Source organism: Trichoderma ghanense (genome assembly GCF_004382785.1).
Source record: "Trichoderma ghanense strain CCMA-1212 chromosome Unknown scaffold_6, whole genome shotgun sequence".
NCBI lineage: Eukaryota > Fungi > Ascomycota > Sordariomycetes > Hypocreales > Hypocreaceae > Trichoderma > Trichoderma ghanense.
This window is the reverse complement of record NW_027395669.1, coordinates 136,740-156,032: the sequence shown is the minus strand read 5'-3', so window position 1 is coordinate 156,032 and position 19,293 is coordinate 136,740. Positions and strand designations below refer to the sequence as shown.

Below are 19,293 nucleotides of genomic sequence, written 5' to 3'. Positions count from 1 at the left end.
TGCAAATCGTTTGTCGATGTTTTCTCTCCAGTCACCACGGCTTGGAGTAAAGGCAAAAGGCGGCCAGCAAGAAGTGTACCCAAATGCCCCAACATCAATACCACTACCTAGCAGTGTTACAGTAGATTCCTTCTGAGCTGTTTACAAGATCAGCCAACGAAGAGTAAGATTTACAGGGAAGTACATAGTGATCTTTTGAGCGCTGTGAAGGGTCCCAGCCAAAGTTCGGTGCCTCTGATACATGCATGGGCAAGATCGAGACTACCAAGCTTTGAGACGTGATTGTTGCTGATAGTCCTCCTGTAGATAACATCGAAATGGTGGACTCTTCATGGAATGTCCGATATAGCATGACAACGAAGTGCATCCCTGCTTCGGATACGTCACACTGGATAACTCCAGCTTTGATGCTTTGGCTGTTCAGTTTGCATTGACAAGGCTGTCTATGCCTTCCCTGTACACACATAAATGAGTTCATCCCGCTTCGCTGTCCGCCGTCAAAGGACGGAGCTGTTCTTGTGACCTTCTCAAGTGGTGAAGAAGCTCTCTTCTTTCCTTTTGGCGGGGCACCGTCAACGTCATGATACAACATGCACACTACCTTATGCATAGATCAGAGATCAGCCTTACAGTATATACAAATGTACTGTGTCTTTTACGACGTGTTCTAAATAAGTACCTAGGCATGTAGGGTATTTCGACTCAACGTCATTTCTGCTCCTCGTCCACGACGATCTTATCAGCAGCAAACCCTCAGCCAACCGCATTTGCCTCTCTGTGACGCGCGCTTCGTACGGTAGTCGCTTTAGAGAAAACAAAGTATCAAGTAACCTTACTTTCTCCCACACGCCTCGTCGCGTGTCCATCAACGCCCCTGGCCGAAATAGCGTCTGCCACAGGCGTGGCGGACGTTCGACAGTGGTACCCATCAGCCTATGCAGCCAACCAGCAAAGCCCAGGTATCCTCGTCCCGCCCCGCCAGGCTGCCGGCATTGTCCTGAGCCCCTCGCGGCATGAAACGGCGCCGGCATGAAACCATTGCTGTCGACCGGTTTCCACGCATCCTGGCCACTCACGGCTCGCGTCTGGTTGGTCTCTGGAGCTTCTGCCAAGACCCCTTCCGACACGCTGATGCTGCCGATTCCCTGATGCCAGTGTGAATAGCAGCCGGATGATGCCAACCTTAGCAGTGGGTAGGTAGCACTGCTAACAGCCTGTGACCCCGTACGGCTGCCTCAAACACTGCCCCTCCTATTGTGCCCCTCTCTCGCATTTTCCTCCAGTCCTTCTCCTTCGCCGGCAATCTCTCTCTACCTTTCCTACCGCCTTTCCACCACTTCTTCGCCTTGATTGCTCGCCGCACCTCTTCTTCGCCCAGAGAACTCGATACTCTTCAACTTCCGCCGTCCACCTCGCATCTATTCGTTCTGACAGCTCCAAGATCGTGCAGCAGCACACAAGGCACCCACGACTCCAGCCTGTAGCCTCGAAGCTGTGCCACGATGATCGACTTCCGAGCGCCTGGCTTCCTCCTGGGGCTGGTGCTCCTCGTTTGCCTCGTTCAGCCGGCCGCTGCTTTTGGCGCCGGCAACATTGCCTCTGTTTCCAAAGTCGAGGGCCAAAACTGTACGTCGGCCGCCTGAGCTCTCCTGCGTCCCTCTCGTCGCTGACTCTTGAATCCACAGGGCGACACGGTGACATCGAAGATGCCCTGCTGTCCCTGGCAATGGCCCAGGCCATCAAGGGAGGCCGAAAGTTCAACAAGCGGACCATTGCGCGAGTCTACTTTGGCAACTGGCTGCGCGACTACTCCCAGGCCATCGACGTGGCCACCGTCAAGATGGTCTCTGCCGAGGCTATCCGACTGCTCCTCTGCGTCCTCGGTTTCATGTCCTTTGGCTACGGTTCCGCCGAGTTCGAAGTTACCGCCGAACGTCTCGGCTGCTACCGCCCCGAAGACCACATCGACAACCCCAAGGGCTATGCCGAAGGCCTCGATGCCCGCGACTTTGACCCCCGCCTGAGAGGCCCCGTTGACGAGAGCGTCGAGCTTGCCATTGACCCGGAAACCGGAATGAAGAACTACATTGCCAACGAGCGAGCCGGCATCATGACCTCTGCCCAGCACGTCCGGAATCTGTTTGGCCGATGTATCGAGCTTGGTCGCCAGTACAGGCGCTCGGGACAAAAGCCAGAGCTCTACGAGGCTCTGCGGCTGATGGGAACTGGACTGCACTGCTTGGAAGGTATGCCCATAATCCCACTGCATGAGGTTCGTCGGACGGGCATAATAGCATCTCTAACTGGTTCAAAGACTTCTTCGCCCACAGCAACTACATCGAGCTTGCGCTCATTGAAATGGGCGAGCGCGGAGTCTTCCCCCACGTCGGCCGCAACACTCAGATTGAGCTGGAAGGTGCTCGCCATTCCGTCTATCCCATCACCACGGGTACCTTTGGAGGCGTAGATTTCCTCCACTCTGTCACCGGTGAAGGTGAGTATACATCCTTTCCCATGTCTTGTAGCACCCTTCAGCTAACGACTCCCCCAGTGTCCGACAAGTTGACTCAGAATGAAATCGATGAACTCGAAGGAGCTCTCAACGAAGGCAAGGCCGGTGATACTAGCTTGCTCCAAAGCCTGCTCAACAATCTCCCCCCTGGCATCTTGGGCAATAACAACCAGGGAGAAAAGCTCGACGAGATCCAGTCCAATGCGGCTGCCGCCCAGGAGGACACCGAGCCAGTTTCCCCCAGAGACCCTGAAGAATTCACCATCTATATCCAAAAGATCTACAAGCAGATTATGCCCGTCATCGAATTCCACGACAGCATTATGAAGAGCATCAGCGGCGCCATTGAGAACATTCCCATCCTTCCCAAGGTCATCGAGCAGTTGGAGGAGCAGCTCTCCATCTTTGTCTTTTCCATCATTGCTCCTTTCATTGTTCCCTTGATTCACCAGATCAGGAACGAGCTGCAAACCGGATCATCGGAGATCATTGAGAGTAGTAAGAAGGAGCAGCACATTGTTTTCGACGACGACTACTCTTCCGATCCCACTCACTCAATGCTTTCCAAGGATCACTTCTCCAACGTAAGTGCTCACCCAGGAGGCGTCGACGAGGCTCCACGGGCTAATGTTGTCACAGATCCTCAACGAGATTGCCGGCCGAACTGCCGCCAGGATGCTCCATTGGGTCGTGCCGCAGATCATGGAAGCTATTGACGACGACTCGGTCGACGTTGATCGCTTGCTGAACCGGATCGTGACCGGCGTCATGCACCACCCCGCCCAGCGCGAAATGGGCTATGACGGTGCTGCCGAAGCGCGACAGCTCATCTTCAACTCCGTCCAGGAGTGGTGGAGTTCCATGAGCGAAGAGCAACAGGAGGACTATCGCCGCAAGCTCTCCCCGCGGGGCGTCATCAACGGCGAGAACCACAAGGAGGGTGTCCACGATACCGGCCACGGCTGCGCAGGCAAGCTGAAGATGCGCAAGGAGTTTGGCGAGCCCCAGGGCGTTGAGGACCAGATTGCCGGCGCAGCCGCAAACGCCATCTTCTCAGGAGCCACCGGTGCCCTGTCCGGATTTGTTTCTCAGAATACCGGAATCGACCTTCCTTCGTCTCGACATGAGGAGTCGAGTGGAGGTGACCCTATCAGCGGTCTCATTAGCGGCATGGCCGGGAGCCTCCTGGGAGGGGCCTTTGAACAAGGCTCGACTAGGAGAGAAACCAGCTACGAGACTGGGCAAGATGGCTCTTACACCCAGCGACAAACTGAGTATGGCCAACAGGGAGAGCGATACGGCCAAGCCGAGTACAGCCAGACTTACCGTCCCGACGGCGGACGCGAATCCGAATATCGTCGCACTGAGCAGCAGGAATCGTACGGCGGTAGAGGCTATGGCGGCTCTAGCTATGAAGAGAGGCGCGAGACCCACGAGACCTCCTACGGATCGTATGAGCAGCGCACCGAACGCCAAGAGTATCGCTCCACGGAGGACAGCTACGGAGGTGACTATGGCCATCGCAGGAGCGACAGCAGAGGGTCCAATGAAAGCCGTAAGAAGCACAGCCACAGCCACAGTCATAGTCACAGTCACAGTCACAGTCACAGTCACAAGCACAAGCACAAGCATCATAAGAGTGGAAGTTCTGACGATGAATCAGAGAAGGAATACGGGGACCGTGAGGAAAGCAGCCGCCATCATTCGAGCTACGAACGCCGCGACGAAGACAGCTACGGCAGCAGTGGCTACGCACGCCGTGACGAGGACAGCTATGGCAGCGGCGGTTACGGACGACGCGACGAGGACAGCTATGGTAGTGGCGGTTATGGACGACGCGACGAGGACAGTTATGGTAGCGGTGGCTACGGACGTCGTGAAGAGGCCAGCTACGGCGGCGAATACGGCGGCGAATACGGATCCCGAGAGGAGGGCGGCCACGGCAGACGACACGGCCACCGCCACGACGACGACGACGATGAGGAGGCCGACGATGAGTACAGGTCCCGAGATCGCGGCGGTAACAGCGGTGGTTATAGGTTCTAGTCAGGTGGCGTTTTGTGGGTAGGCTGGCTGCCCTGTGGGACATCATATGGCTTCTGATTTAAAGATACCAAAGGTGCAATTTGCCTGCTAGGTACTCAAGATAGAGCCAATGCCCGGGTGGGTGAGGGGCGTTGGTAGTGATGTATACCCATCTGTAAAAAGGCACGCCACCATGAAGTTGAACCTGAATGAGCCGTGAGGACTTGACAATAATAGATCAAGGTATTGACGCTTTGACTGTATCCGGATCCTGATGCTTCTTCCTTTCCCTCTCCATACTGTAATCAATTGCGAGATCACGGCATTCGTCACATCCCACCGTCAAAGCTTTCCGGCAGTGACGGAGGCGGATGTGGTTGAAAACGTACATGAGAGGAAGGGGGAGTAGAAACGTCTGGATTTGGAAGTAACGCAGTGTCACCCTGTTTGAAGTGTAGGTACATTGAACGTCGTGTGTTTACAGATTAAACCCATGAGGTCAAGTATAAGGAGGAGGAAGTCCGATATCCGTCCAACTGTTTCTGGCAATTCAAGCCACCCGGCGGCGCTTCCGTGGCATCGACGGGAATGAGGATGCTAGGCAAGGGCCAATGGCAGTGGCTTGGGGGCATGCTGTCGGCAAGACAAGCTTCTCCTGTGGCCATCCGATTCGCTGATGTTTGACAGAATGTCGGGAGCGAGAATGCGAAGGATTGCGGCGCTTGTCGTTGCAGGCTACCTGCTATAGTAGATTCCGCATTGCCTCAAGGTCAGTGCTAGCAGATGAGAGTCGCGAATGCCTGCAGATCTGTCTGTAAATGCAGAGATAGGGCAGATGTCCAGTGGGCTCTAATCCAGAGTCGGTCGTTGACAATTTGACGAGGTCCGTCTCTCTCGCCATGTGTGAGCAGCAAGGTCATGGACCAAATATCGAGGCTCGACGGCGAGCATGGATGTACGCGCATCCCACTTGGGACGGATCAAGGGACCTGAATCATCTCTGCGCTCGTGTTTGCCCACTGGGATCGTGAGGCTGTTCGATACAGGCAATGGGACGGGTACCTCGTCAACTTGGGAATCGGGGCCGGACGGGGCCGTGCAAGTTGCCCGGCAATTGGCTCATGAGGATAATAAGGCCCGTCGTCGAGGAGGCCATGGAAGTTCTGCTGCTGGTTTCCCCCCTAACCCCAGTCTTGCGAATGTCATCCTGCCCGCAGCCTCGATCGCTCCATGCCTTCACCTCGGACACTGACAGGGGGCCTTGGCCGACGGCCGCTGAGCTATTGATGGCCGCCAACACGGTCCAGGACTAGCGCCAGGGCCACGGGGAGAGGCTCCGGATTTTGATGTTACTGAGACGGACGGTTGTTGGGCAAGTTATTGCGAGTTGCGAGGGGAGTTGTCCATCATCTTCTTTGGGCGGGTCTTGGGTTGGAGGTTTGCTGATAAAGAGACCAGATGGAGATGCGGTGACGAGACGATGTGAGGGAGACGTGCTCGGCTTTCGCCCGAGGATCTGCTTGAGAATGCCCATACAGGTTGCCTGTTGATTCGAGCAGATGCTGATGTTGATGTTGATGCTCGTAAACTTGGTTATGGAGCGAAAGGGGACGAGATGTGGTACACTTGACCGCCTGTCGCATTTGGAAAGAACATGCCAAGTACCTTCAAGGTCACCAGCTTCGCCATGGACAGGTTTCCCACCTGCGATATCGACCGATTCAAACGTCCAGCCAGAGAGGTTGAGAAAAAGCTCCGGCTGGCGGGGTGGCTCGTAATTGAAGTAGAAACAGCCGGGATGGCGGTTCTCTGCAGCTGTGATCGCCACTACTAGCGATGCCTCCAGCACCCGCACATGCATACACGAAAGAGGGCGCTTGGCATTCTCTCATATGAACGACTTCACCACCCTGTAAGTTCCCTTTGCCTGGCCTGATCCCCCCTCTGTGGTGCTACAGAGTGGCTGGCTGCCTTGCTAATTTAAGCGGGAATAGGTAGATGTATGCCCTACCAAGCTACCAAAGAATCTCTGCTCAGCTGCGATACCTACCTCTACTACGACGACGACTTCATGGCTGGATACCTAAGCTACCATGGCTTTGCTTCATGCGACACGAGTCTCGAGCGCCGGGAGATGCCGTCGGTGGCTCCATTTCTTGCTCTGCCCTACGAGCTATGCGTGTCCTCGCCGCTGCCGCTTGAGCCCAGACTGTGGCATCTGCACACCGTCCTTGGCGATGGCCTCAGCGCCACACGGATATAAAGCAGGGCACGGTACGGACACTAGCAGTCTGTACGCAAGGCACGAATGTTATCTGATGGTATGTTGGCTCTGTGATGTCGAACGGCAGTGCTAATGTACCCGGCAGCCGGCGTCTGCCTCTGGTCAAGCAGAGACTCGTCCCTCGCCCGCTTGCCCTGTCTGTCGCACCGCCCTCCCACCCATCCCACCTGGCACCGGAGATGATTACGACGTTGTTTTTGCGGGAGCACACGAGCTCTCAGTACCACTCACCACAGACAGCATATCAAGGGAACACAGCTGTCCAGTACTTGTACTCGGCTGAATCGTACCTGCCATCGAGGGAGGGAGTTGTAGTAATGTCTTGGACTGGCCAATGTGACTAATTGGTGAGTGTCAAGGCCAGATCGCCCGTACACCTTGAAGCAGCCGTCGTAGGTTGCCTCTCAACCTCTCTCTCCATGTCACAACAGGTTCCCGAGAGCACAGCAATTCTTGTTGTCGACACACACCTGCACAACAGACACGCCACTTTTGTTTCTCCGTCTGCTTCTGTTCCGACTTACCGTCCAGCCGCCCCGCCTGCCTCCACCAAAGACGCAGGTTGGGCGTGTCAAGGCCTGTGGCCTTTGTGCGGGCGGGTAGCGGTACATGGCAGCCCCACGGCCTAGCACGTCCCAGCGCACGTCGATAGCGCCTCCACAGCGCCTCCAGCACGGGGTAGTGGTGGGCTGCCTGCCCAGCACTGGGTCATAGCAGCGGGCCAGCAGGATGGCTCCAGCGCTTGCTGCCCGCTGGACGGCCGCCCGGACTACGGGTTTAGCGCTGGCCCCTGGACTCCGCCCGGCTGCGGCGGTACCAGTACTTGCGCCCACCGCAAGCCGCCGAGCTGCAACCTCGCCCGCCATCCCTGCTGTGCCGTCCAGTCTTTTTTTTTTCCTCATCCTGATCTCGACTCGCCCGGCGGCCCCCCTACGCCAATTTGCTTCCTCCAAACCACCTTCGCGCGCCCCCCCTCCGGATCCTCGACGACAGCCTCCCCTTCGCGGCCGCCTCGCCTCTCCCTCGCCCGGCTCTCTGTCCCTCTCGCCGTCGCACCGCCGGTGCCTCGCAGACCATGACTGCCGCCTCCCGCCTCGCCAGCAATATGTGTTAGAAGAATGTGTGAGTCTGCCTGCTCGCGCCCTCGGCCGCTGCGCTTTCACAGCTCTTCTGCCCAGTTCGACACCTGTGCAGCGGCCAAGCCCGCCCCTACGTGACCCCAGTCTTGGCGGCCGGCAACTGACGTCTCACAGCGCTCTCCGAGATTCGAAATGTCGTGTATGTCCATGCCGCGAACGAGATGCTCTGCCCTCTTGATGCTTTTCTTTGACGCCGCCTATTGCTTTGCGCCTTGCTCTTCCGTCGTCACCACTCCCGTCGCTCTCATTGTCCCTGGCTGGTGCAATCGCCATCGCCGCCTGCTTCGGCCTTTGACTGCTTCAGCTCTCTCCGCTTTGTCTGCACCTCTCCGCTATGACCAGCTTCCCTCTCCTCCTCACTGAAGCGGCATTGCCGTCACCACCACCGCCTCCCTTGTCTTCTCTCACTGCTCTTCTTCCTTCGCACCGGCTGGGTTTCGCCTTCATGTTCCTCACTCTCAATCTCCGTCTCCTCCTGTGGCACCCCGTCTGTCCTCCGTCTACTGACTCTCCGCCACCAGGCTTCTCTTCAGTAATCCCGTCTGGGGTGGTGCCAAAACAGTGCCCACCACTATCATCAGAAACATTACCGCGCTCTCCGTGCGTCCTCTCCTCCCGCCTACCCGTTTTCCCGCCGAACCGCCAGCTGACATGATTGGGCCCGACAGAGTCAGATAGCATACGAAGAGCGCATCGACAGCAACATCACCACCTTGACCACCACCAACGCCGACACGCTCAATGGACTCATTCAGGGCCTGTTATACGTTCCCGACATCAGTCGAATGCCGTCGTGTGATTCCCAGCAGTACGACTTCATTCCCAGAAACGTCACCCGCCGCGCCAACCTCCCTCCTACCAACTACAATCTTATCGCCCTTGCCCCTTGGTTCAGCATAGACTGCACTCAGGCCTACCTCGCCGCCGCCCGCTCCGATCCCATCCGCGCCTTCGTCTTCTATAAGCCGAACAACTCCTCCAACAAGCCCCAGGATGTCAGCTCCCCCGTCTGGAACCTCGACGACGATGGCGCCTGGAAGTCGCAGAACCAGTATCCCGTCTTCGCCGTCTCGGGACTCGAGGGCCAGAAGATGATGACCCAGCTCAGCCTGTATTCGGGAAGCGTCGAGCAGATCCCTCACGGCCAGGAGATTTCGCAGCTCTACGGCCCCAACCCAAAGGACTACGTGCGGATATGGACCGAGTTGAACATGAAGAATCCCACCAACATACCCGCCCTGTGGATGTTCTTCCTCATCGTCATTGGCGCCTTGCTCTTCATCATCGGTGGCATTTCGCTCACCATGCATCTGGTCCAGAGGCGGCGACGCATCTCCTTGAGGCGTCGCGTCATGTCCGGCGAGGTTGATCTGGAGGCCATGGGCATCAAGAGACTCACCGTACCGTCGGCCTTTGTTCAGGGATTTCCACTCTTCACCTACAACCAAGATCCGGACCAGCTCAGCGGCCAGTCGACTCCATCTTCTCCGACCGTGCGTGGGGCCTCTCGTAGTGGGAAATCCTCCAGGAGAAAACATCGACGCGACCGGAGTGCCCAGAGCGACATCATATCCCCTAGTGAGCGCAGCATCCGCAGCACACGAAGTGTGCGGAGCAAGAGGTCGAGCATCACAGGGTCCGATACCACGGCCACCAATTTCCAGCCTCGATGCCACATTTGCCTCGACCGCTTCGAACATCGCGTCACCGTCATCAAGGAACTGCCCTGCGGCCACATTTTCCATCCCGACTGTATAGACGAGTTTCTTCTCGAAAACAGCTCGCTGTGTCCGATGTGCAAGCATTGCATGTTGCCCCGTGGCTATTGCCCTCCCATCACCAATGGAATGGTCCGTCGCGAACGTGCTCTGCGGAGGCTCCGAGGCAGGGTGGATCTGGACTCTTCTTCCCTGGAGTCCGGCGAGAGCAAGCTCAAAGGCTGGGGCAAGAAGCTCTTCCATCCGGGGAGCCATGCGGCCTCGCCTGACGTTCCGTTGACGCCAATCAAGGTCAACAAGCCAAGCAAAGATGCCGGTGGGAAGAAGACGTCCACGTCGTCTTCTGAGCAGACTGTCGCGGAAACAGAAATCAGAGAAGCATCGCCAACGACGCCGTCCGGGACGACGACGCTCATGGACGTATCCGAATCGGAAGAGGATGCCATCGGAGAGACGCCAGCCGCGGTTACGCAAACTCCGGCACCGACAACACGAGCAAAAACCCGCAAGCCTCAACCTCGTGCCCTGAGGCTGCTGCCCACGGCGCCCGAGGGCGTCGAGTTGGTCATGGCACATCCTGCAGGTGGCCACAGCCCTTCTTCGTTTGCCCGAGAGCGCATGCGGGAGATTGCAAGCCAGAATGCGCCATTTGACGACCCGGACCTGAAACGTCCCAAATGTGAGTTTGCTTTACTTTCCTGGTGCATTGTGACTGAGCTAACGTTGGTATCAAAGGGCGACGGGTTGTCTCGAGCGTATTCCCTGGATTCATATGACCTGCAGTGGTCCGATTCACTTTCTACTGCTTTAAGGAATAGCATGGCGTCGGCGTTTTGCTTCTCACGGGACGTTTTCTTTCTTCTGTTAACCTTCTCGGCTTTGTTTTCCTTGATTCTTTTCGCATCCATCAAGTGGGTTCAGACGTATCGGAACTACATACGTCGACTCATCCCGCTACGTTTCCGCATCACGACGTCTCTTCTCAAAGCCCTCCTGTCGCTCTAGGCGGTTGACCAGCATTGTGTGGACGAGATGATGGGACTCATCTACGAGGATAAGATCTTGCGGGGCGACGCTTACCGATTTACGATGCTACGCACTCTTCATCTAGATTTCTTCAGACCGAAGAAAGCGCGCGATATAGAGAGGGCTCGGGGCAGTTACTACTGCCACCATTTTTGTAATGCTGGGGCCCTCAGGGAAGGACTGGCGGCGTTAAGGCGGGCATTTACTTTCCCCTTTCTTCTGCGAATGAATTTCAGCCGTGTCGTTGTAGCCCCATGGCTACACACTTTGCACTATCATGAAAAGAGGTGCCACGTCTGGGGTGGAAATGGACAGTTCGATGTATGTATTGTACACCTACTGGCGAGGCTGTAGCGCCGTGCCGTCTTGTCCATGCAGTCTTGGACGCCTTTGACTCCCGGAGAAGAGTAAAATACTATGATGATGACCACGCCGCTGCCAATGTTCTGATGTGGCCCAATCCCATTGAATATCAAACCATTTTTTTTTGATAATGCCGCTTCTCGAGGAACGTAGGAGCAAGACTTGGAATTGATTGATTCATTTCCACCTCCCATGCCCATAATCATGATTCAATAATTCAACCTTTTCTAACTAGACAAGCGCGAAAGGTGAAACCCGTTTTTTGCTTTCCTGACAGAGAAACGCCTCCTTCGCGGACGGGGGTATATAGCATGCTTTCCTCCCTCAGCCATAGCCTTTGTTGTTTGCGACAAATCATGTGTGGAGAGGAGGTACATGTGGTGATTTTGATCCTCCTGCTTGCTTTTCTTTCCGGTACGCAGCGAAGGGGAAGTGATGGGGTCAGCTGAGATCGAGGGCTCTCGGGCGCCTCCTCTTTGTTTGGTGGTTTGATGCAAAGGAGAAGAAGAGAAGTGAGGAGCTTTGATGCTTCGCCGCGGTTCTTCCCTCTAAGCCGAGAACCCGGCTCCTCGTACGAGAGTGGGCGTGAAATCAGCGGTTGAGCAAGATGAGTGTGGAGGGACGCGCGACGTTTCCTCTGTAGAGATTCCCCAGCTTCGCCGAGCGCTGAGGCTTCAAGCACCCTCTTCCATCTTTGAAGCATCCTTCTCCGCATCCTCCTCCTTGACATCCGCCTCTTTGCCATCCACGCCTTTTCCATCTTCGGGATCCGGTGTCCCAGACGTCATCTTGGTATCCCCGTCGTCAGTCGCACTATCCTCTTTGACCTTCTTCGCCACGACGTCCTCCTCGAGGTCATCCTCCGCTTCGCGCTTTGAGGCGACGCTCTCGGCGCTGGGGCTCTTGGACCGCTCAAACGGGGGCTTGCTGCCGTCCGCCTCCCGATCACCAGGCGTGGAAGCTTCGGCCGCTCCGTCCTTTTCGTCAGCGTGTTTCCGGCCCACCGCGGCCTCGAGGTCGATGCCCTGCATCTCGAGGCCATCTTCCCCCACGACGCTCGTCGTCTCCGACTGAGGGCCTGTGTCGCCAACGCCAATCTCTCCCGGTCCCCTCACGTGCGGCGACTCCTCCTCTTCATCTTCCTCATCCTCGTCGTCGCCCATGGGATGATCTTCTGACGATGCCGGAGCCGCGCGTCCGCCCTCGCCCATCATGTCGTGCCCCTTGGTGAGCTGGCTGACGGGCACGATGCCGGCCCTCTGCTCCTGCCTAAGCAGCTCGCCTTGCGTGACGCCCCTGGAGGCCCCCATGGACGGCACGCCGTTGATGCTGACGGACACTGTCTCGATGCTGCCCACGCCGTTGGGCCCCTCAATCGTCTCGGTGCTTTCGCTGTGGATCTGCGCGCCCGCCGGCGCCGGCGCCTCGCCGACGCTCTCCTCCGGCGTGTTTCTCCGAATCAGCCAAGGAATGGGCGTCAGCAGCGCTCCTCCCAGGGCTTCGTCCGAACCAACCGCCACCGCGGTAGGGTTGCTCCACGACACGGCCATGGCGGGGTCGTTGGGCTCGTCTCCGTTGAGCTGTATCGAGGACATGTCCGGGATGGGCGGCGGCAGCGGATACGTGTCCGTCCCCGACGTCACGGCCGCGACCCTGTCCAGGGCGTGCAGGTACGACGCCAGCGCCTTGTAGTGCGCGCGCGGGCGCAGGATCAGCTCGGCGATCCTCTGGATCGTGTGTGGTGGGTACGACTTGAAGCTGGCAATGTGGCTTTTGATCTCATCGACCATGTCCGCGAGCTGCTTCGGCAGCGCGCCGGGCTCCTGGGCCTGCGACGAAGATTGTTGCTGCTGCTGCTGCTGCTGCTGCGGTGACGGCTGCGGCTGTATTGTCGCGCCTGGCGCTGGGTCGGCCGCGGTGGCGGGCTGATCTTGTGCGGGCGCATTCTCCTTGTTGGCGTCGTCGGGGAAGTGCTCGGCGGGCGATGATGACGGCGGGGAGATGGGTCGTCGTGTGTCCGGATACCGCGACCGCGGCACGGGGGCCGGCAGCTTGGGGATGGGGAACTCGTCGTGAACGATCTACCAAATTCATTAGCAATCTTCCAACTCGCGCTCGACTGGCTGGCTTCTCCTGCTGCCGCAGATGCTTCCGCCGCGACAGCACCAGGAGAGGCAGAGGACGCACCTTGTCTAGGCGCGCAAGGATCTCGTCGCGCAGGGCTGGCCAGGCCTCTCTGCAAGCGGGCGAAGCAATTCAAGTTAGCAAGGCTCCTGGCTAGGTAGGATAGGGAAAAAGAGAAGCAAGCATGAGCCACGTACGAAGCCACGAGCTCTCCGGCGGCGGTCCTGCCAAGCAAGTCATTGTCGCTGTCCACTTCCATGGGCGCAAAAGGACAAAAGTCGTGCGTGAGTGGTGATGGATCTCGAGAGGTGTTCCATGCTACGAGGTTGAAGGCGTTTGGCTGGAGCTGCTGAGAGGCGCCCTAGGCAGTATTGACCTGGTGGGGGGTTTGCGGCAAAGCGAGGCTGCGATGGTGGGTAACTGCATAAATGTAAACAAGCATTCAGACCACGGCGATTCACCTGCATTGCCAGCTCCAGCAGCATGAACCTCAAACGTGCGAAGTCATGGTTACATGTATTGGGATTTCTTGTCCAGATGATACGCGACCTCGTGCGTGACAGATGGTATTCCACAGCAGCCTTGTGTCTTCTCACATCAGACACAAACCAAGCAATCATTCACATCAAACGTACATATCTCGCAGTTTCCATAAGAAACACTTTACGGGTAATGACTTCGTCAAACAATTAGTTTGTTAACAACGTCCATACGCCTATTAAGAGCTGATACGCTTCATTCTTCCATCAAAAACCATCTTAACGCTCGAACAAAGTCATCCACAGAGCACGCACATATCCCGACAAACCCAGAATCACTCGTCAAGCGCCCCCAACTCACAAAGTCATCCCTTAAAGATCAAACGTGGCCTCGCGGTACAGCCACCTGGCCGGATCAAACACCACCTCAAAGCTCGTCGCGTCAAACGTGCCAATGGCGCAGCTCAAGTCGTGGAAGCCCTCCAGGCCCGTCACAGGCAAATCCTGCTCGGCGTCCGTCTCCTCGTGGAGATGCCAGCCGCCGTCCCGCTTGCCGTTCCTCGTGAAGAAGATGTCCACGCGAGGCTTGTGCGAGCCCGTCGGGGCAAAGGTCATGCCGATGCCGTACGTCTCGCCCGCGCGGTACTCGTTTGTAAAGTCCTTGCCTCCCCATCGGTCGTTGATGTACTTGTGCCCGTCGTCACCATGGACAGCCAGACTACCGCGATGCCATCCTGGCAAGCGGAAGGACGGGTAGGGAAGGGCCGTGAAGCCCAAGGCCAGGTTGATGGTGCGGCTTTCGCGACGGATCTTGACCTCGTAGTAGATGGTCTTTGGCTGGTTCGTCACCGTCGGGTCGTGCTCGCGGACCACGTAGAGAGGAGGATAACCGATGATGCATCGATCGGGGCTGTTCTTGGCCGTGTGGCCCTCCCAATGACCAGGCCCGAGCCACTTCAAGGTGCCGTTAAAGCCCGCTGGCTCCATGAGCCGGATATTGTTGGACTGCAGAGCAGCCCTGCCTGGCTCATCGAGGACCATGGGCGGGACGAGCGGAAACTGCCGGCACCACGCCTCGCCAGCCTCCGCCTCTTCCTCAGTCGCGTTACTGGCAGGCGACCTGTCATAGCCACTGAATATCAGAGGCGGCGGTGGGAAGAGAGAAGTGTCCGGCACGGCAGCTTGCCAATCGTGCGCCGCAGAAGACTGAGAAGCATGGTGATTCGACGGAGGCGCAGTCCAGTCGGCCTTGCCAGCAGACGGCGGCGGCCCTGGCGGCGGCGCATAGTCCTCCTTCTGATGGGAGGGAGGCGGTCCAGGAGGAGGAGCATAGTCATTCTGCAAATGCGACGGCGGAGGCCCCGGCGGAGGAGCATAGTCAGCCTGATGCTGCTGACGTCCCGGCGGTGGTCCAGCAGGCGGCGCGTAGTCTTGCTCTTGTCGCTTCCCGGGAGGCGGGCCTGGAGGGGGGGCGTAGTCCTCAAACGTCGGCTGCTGATGCGGCTGCTGCTGTTCCTGGTAATTCTGATGGTGCTGCCCCTGGCCTTGGTACAGTTGCTGTCCCTGATAAGACTGCTGTCCCTGCTGGCCGTAATACGACGACTGCTGTCCTTGATTCAAGCCCTGAGGCCCCAAAGGCGCCCCTCCCGCAGCGGCACCCCCCTGCGCGCCATACCGCCCCGTCTTCCCATCCCCCCCCTGCACCGGCCTCGGCGGACGATCATCGCTCCTCTCGTTCCGGCCGCCGAAACACATTGTGTCTTTATCTTTTCTGTCTCGATCTCGTTTCTGTCCCGTTTGTACCTGTTCAAAAAGGGTGGTGTGCGCGTGAATGTGTGAGTTTGTTCTCTCGAGAAAGAAAGCTCAAGTCTGGGAAGTGGAAGAATAAAGATGTATGTGTGAGGGGGTGGTAATTGGGAGGGATTGGAGTTGAGACAAAGCAATTGTGTATGAGAGAGAGAGAGAGAGAGAGAGAGTCTCTGTGTGCGTGCGTCTTATGTAACAAAGAGAGAAAAAGCCAGACAAAGAATCAACGCGCGGTAAGGTATGTAGGTAGATAGGTAAGTGAGAAGGGAAGTTGGTTCAAAGAGGAGGCGGAGAGGCTTGCGTTTAAAGTTGGGTGACGTTGCCGCTCCTTGTGGCTGTGCAGGCCTGGAAGTACTTGTAGCCTTGCCTGTCCCTTGCCTTCCAGGTGTCATTAGCACTCAATAGCATCATCTTCTAGCAGGCGCTAATGCTGCTGCTTAAATAGTGGGTTCCAGACAGAAATGGCAGTAGAGGTGGCTTGTTGGGCGGGGAAATTCGGTGCAACACGCAAAGGACCAGAAAAAGGAGGCATAAACACGCTCCGCTGCCCGTCAGATGACACCCGAGTGCATCGGACAAATGCAGATGCGCTTTTTGCACAGCCCGTCAAGTCCGTCCGAGATTCATTAGATATTTTACAAGGCGCAAGAGGCTTTTCAAAATATTACGCACAAACACACGTCATACGCAGCGAGTATCAATTTGTATTCTGAGTGGCCAAAGCACTCAACGCTGCTCTGTACCATGAGGAAGTATGCGAGACATAGATGTTGCGCTGCTCAACCGATATCCCTCTCATCAAACTTCATAGACCATTTTATACCATCCCATTCATGGCTTTGACCCAGGTTCAGGTCCTGATACTAAAAGAGGGCCCATCAATAGCGGCCAACGACTATCCATCCTCTCCCCTGCCCAACGATTAGCTGCCCCACGAGCTGGCGTCGGCTTCGTCTGGATAAAAGAAGGCGACGACGCCAATGATGCAGTAGACTGCACACAGCAGAGCACCCTCGAGGTAGTTGCTTCGGCCGTCCAGGACAAGAAAGTTGACCATGAACGTCGACACAAACAGGCACACCGTCTCAAAGAGCGTAAAGTACAGCGTCATCTCCTTGTCCATGATCCAGCCCAGAATGACAACCAGCGGCGTGACAAAGATGGCAATCTGGATCGAGCTGCCAATAGCAACGCCAATCGCAAGATCCATCTTGTTCTTCATCGCCACCGTCACGGCGGTGACGTGCTCCGCCGCATTGCCCACGATGGGCAGCACAATGAGACCGATGAAGATCTCGCCCACACTCGACGTGGCGACGACGTCCTGGATGGAGCCAATGAGAAATTCAGCACATGCCGCAACAAGGCCAGTCGTCAGGAGCAAGAGCAGAACGGCTGCCGTCTGCGTCAAGTGCTCTCCCTCCTCTTCCTCATCGAGGCCACTCGCCGTCAAGGCGACCAATGGCACCTGAGCCGGGAAGAGGGCGCCGGGGGGTCGCATCTGATGGTTCAGCCTGTCGGGGAGAGAATTGGTGCGTCTGATGCCGTAGCGGACGCGTGGAACCGGGCCCGCGGGCATGGTAGACAAGACCTCGGGCTTCTGGGCAAAGACTGGGGGCGCCAGGTTCTTGACAGACATGGATCGTAGGCCAGGGAATGGCCGCTTAGACGTCTCGTTGCCGCTATCGGCAGTGGGCGCGTTCTGGATGGCAAAGTCGACACGGCGAGGCTCTCCGTCCCCGTTACGGGTCTGAGACGGCTCGGGTTGTTCGCTGATTGCCTGCTGCGCGTCGCCGTCGGCATCACGAGGGCGGTGGTGACGGCGATGCTTCCTGTACTTCTTGCGCATCTGTCGAATACTGGATTTCCTGTGCTTGTGATGCGACCTCTCTTCGTCCTCAACAGCCTCTTCATTCGTTTCCACAGACGACAACCTAGGAAACTGCGGGCGCGAAGTCGAAGCTTCAGAAGATTCTTCCTGGGGACTGGTAGTTGTGGTGCCAAAAGACGACGTCCTAGTAGGCTGGAGGTCACCGGTTTCTACAGAGGCCACGGACGACTTTCTCCTACGCCCATGGCGCAAGACCTTTCTCATCGCACGGCGAACTGTATCCCGCGAATGACTTGAGTCGTCCGAGTCCGAACTATCAGACGAGCTGGAATCGGAGCTAGACGTCTCCAGCCAGGCAGCGGCGGGACCAGGCACTGATTCGGCATCGACGATATTCTGCGGAGTAGATTCGTACAGATATGCGTGGGACTTGAGCTGGAACATGAGGTAGATGACATATACCAGTAATAGAATCTGTCATGGTTAGACGGTGACCGGATACAATGCATCAGGCAAGGCCGACTTACAACGCTAGTGCCGCGACTGATCTTGAGTGACTCGTGGTCAGCCAGATTGGGGTCGCTGAAGGAGGCGTGAAAAGCCGTCTGACAATCGGTTAGTCGAATCGCTTAAGCAAGGAGGGAAAGCCGCTGGGCTATGAACATACGGGCAAAACCAGACTGATGACGCTCAAACTAAGAAGACAGGCGCTCATCTGAGTCACGGTGCTGTTGTAGACCTGCTCCCGGAAGCGCAATCCACCAAGGAAGAAGCCCATTCCCAGGATGAGGAGCAGGTTGGCCAGGATGGAACCCAGCAGAGACGCCTGGACGATGCGGATCTCATTCTTGACCAGGGCAATGATGAAGATGATTAGTTCCACGGCGTTGCCAAACGTCACATTGAGCAGGGCGCCGAGTGCGTCGCCCATCTTGAGGGCCACCGACTCGGTCGCGAAGCTGAGGAGGCCGGCGAGGGGGATAACGGCAATGCAGTTCATGGCGAAGACGATGCCGCTGTTGACATTGCCAACATTGGCGACGACGATGCCGACGGGCACAAAGACCAGCAGGACGTTGAACCAGCTGTGGGTGAGGACCAGCCAGAAGCTTCTACGGAACTCCTGGACAAAGGTGCGCTTCTTCTTCCTGTCGCCGTCGCCATTGTCGGTTCCGGTTCCCGCAGTCTCGGGGGTAGAGGTGTTTGCGAGGGCTTCCTTGGTCCCTACGAAAGGCCCCTGCCTCTCATCCTGCGCGGATGGCACTGACGCGCGCTTCTTGGCAAATGCCGACTTGAGGAAGCGGTGGCCAGGCTTTTCGTCGGCGGCGCTGGGAGCATCGGTGCTGCGAGCGCCATTGCGGCTGTTGGTCTGGTCGTTTGGAGTGGCGGCGGTGCCGGTGGCGGTGGTAGAAGCAAGGGTGGCAGCTGGGTCTGCAGCAGTTGCGGCAGCGTGCTCGTGCTTGTTCAAGGGCGGCAGGTCGCGAAGCTCAGTATCCGGCCGATCGGAGAGTCCACTCGCTACGGGCTGTGCATCAGAGCGTCGGGCAGCTATATCGGGGTCTGTTGAGGCTTTCTTCATCGAACAGGTGGTGTGGGAGAGCAGCGGCGCGAGACGGTACGAGCAGGCTGCTGAGCAAATGCAGGGACAATGATGCTGATATCTGGACGGATGATGAATACAACAAGAATTGAAGAGAGAGGAGGGGGATAAAACCCAGGAGAGAGATGGGAAGAAGAGGGTATCAGGCTCGGACGAGAGAAGGCGGGAAGCAGGATCCCTATTTAAGCTGGAAAGAGGCGGGCTGTGGCTGTTGACGGGGAATGTGCATGACGCCGAGAGGACAGGGGGAGGCGCCACGCTTTTCGATAAGCCATGCGCTAGGACGTGGACAGAGTGTACAGTACTCGAGCCTTGAGCCCTGAGCACGCGCTCAACTGCCCGATCCGACAATTTGTAGTCACTACTAGGTAGGTACGCAAGGAACC

At 57.2% G+C, this 19,293-nt stretch overlaps 6 protein-coding genes across 6 annotated transcripts; 3 read left to right on the top strand and 3 right to left on the bottom strand.

The window, feature by feature from the left end:
* Positions 1-1,502: 1,502 nt before the first annotated feature.
* Positions 1,503-4,558, top strand: CCMA1212_005642 (uncharacterized protein; the record flags this gene model as incomplete). Its single annotated transcript, XM_073702896.1, has 5 exons — positions 1,503-1,626; positions 1,686-2,246; positions 2,315-2,494; positions 2,552-3,096; positions 3,152-4,558. The coding sequence occupies 5 exons, from the start codon at positions 1,503-1,505 to the stop codon at positions 4,556-4,558; spliced, it is 2,817 nt and encodes a 938-aa protein (XP_073558520.1).
* Positions 4,559-6,608: 2,050 nt separating this feature from the next.
* Positions 6,609-6,800, top strand: CCMA1212_005641 (uncharacterized protein; the record flags this gene model as incomplete). Its single annotated transcript, XM_073702895.1, has 1 exon — positions 6,609-6,800. The coding sequence occupies one exon, from the start codon at positions 6,609-6,611 to the stop codon at positions 6,798-6,800; it is 192 nt and encodes a 63-aa protein (XP_073558517.1).
* Positions 6,801-8,092: 1,292 nt separating this feature from the next.
* Positions 8,093-10,454, top strand: CCMA1212_005640 (uncharacterized protein; the record flags this gene model as incomplete). The annotated part of the gene is made up of 4 exons (XM_073702894.1): positions 8,093-8,097; positions 8,482-8,560; positions 8,629-10,357; positions 10,414-10,454. 4 exons carry the CDS (start codon positions 8,093-8,095, stop codon positions 10,452-10,454), a joined length of 1,854 nt encoding a protein of 617 aa, XP_073558518.1.
* A 1,287-nt stretch (positions 10,455-11,741) lies between these two features.
* Positions 11,742-13,450, bottom strand: CCMA1212_005639 (uncharacterized protein; the record flags this gene model as incomplete). The annotated part of the gene is made up of 3 exons (XM_073702893.1): positions 11,742-13,148; positions 13,255-13,303; positions 13,389-13,450. The coding sequence occupies 3 exons, from the start codon at positions 13,448-13,450 to the stop codon at positions 11,742-11,744; spliced, it is 1,518 nt and encodes a 505-aa protein (XP_073558281.1).
* A 592-nt stretch (positions 13,451-14,042) lies between these two features.
* Positions 14,043-15,425, bottom strand: CCMA1212_005638 (uncharacterized protein; the record flags this gene model as incomplete). The annotated part of the gene is made up of 1 exon (XM_073702892.1): positions 14,043-15,425. The coding sequence occupies one exon, from the start codon at positions 15,423-15,425 to the stop codon at positions 14,043-14,045; it is 1,383 nt and encodes a 460-aa protein (XP_073558280.1).
* A 973-nt stretch (positions 15,426-16,398) lies between these two features.
* Positions 16,399-18,886, bottom strand: CCMA1212_005637 (Vacuolar calcium ion transporter; the record flags this gene model as incomplete). Its single annotated transcript, XM_073702891.1, has 3 exons — positions 16,399-17,781; positions 17,835-17,912; positions 17,975-18,886. The coding sequence occupies 3 exons, from the start codon at positions 18,884-18,886 to the stop codon at positions 16,399-16,401; spliced, it is 2,373 nt and encodes a 790-aa protein (XP_073558279.1).
* Between the last annotated feature and the right edge of the window lie 407 nt (positions 18,887-19,293).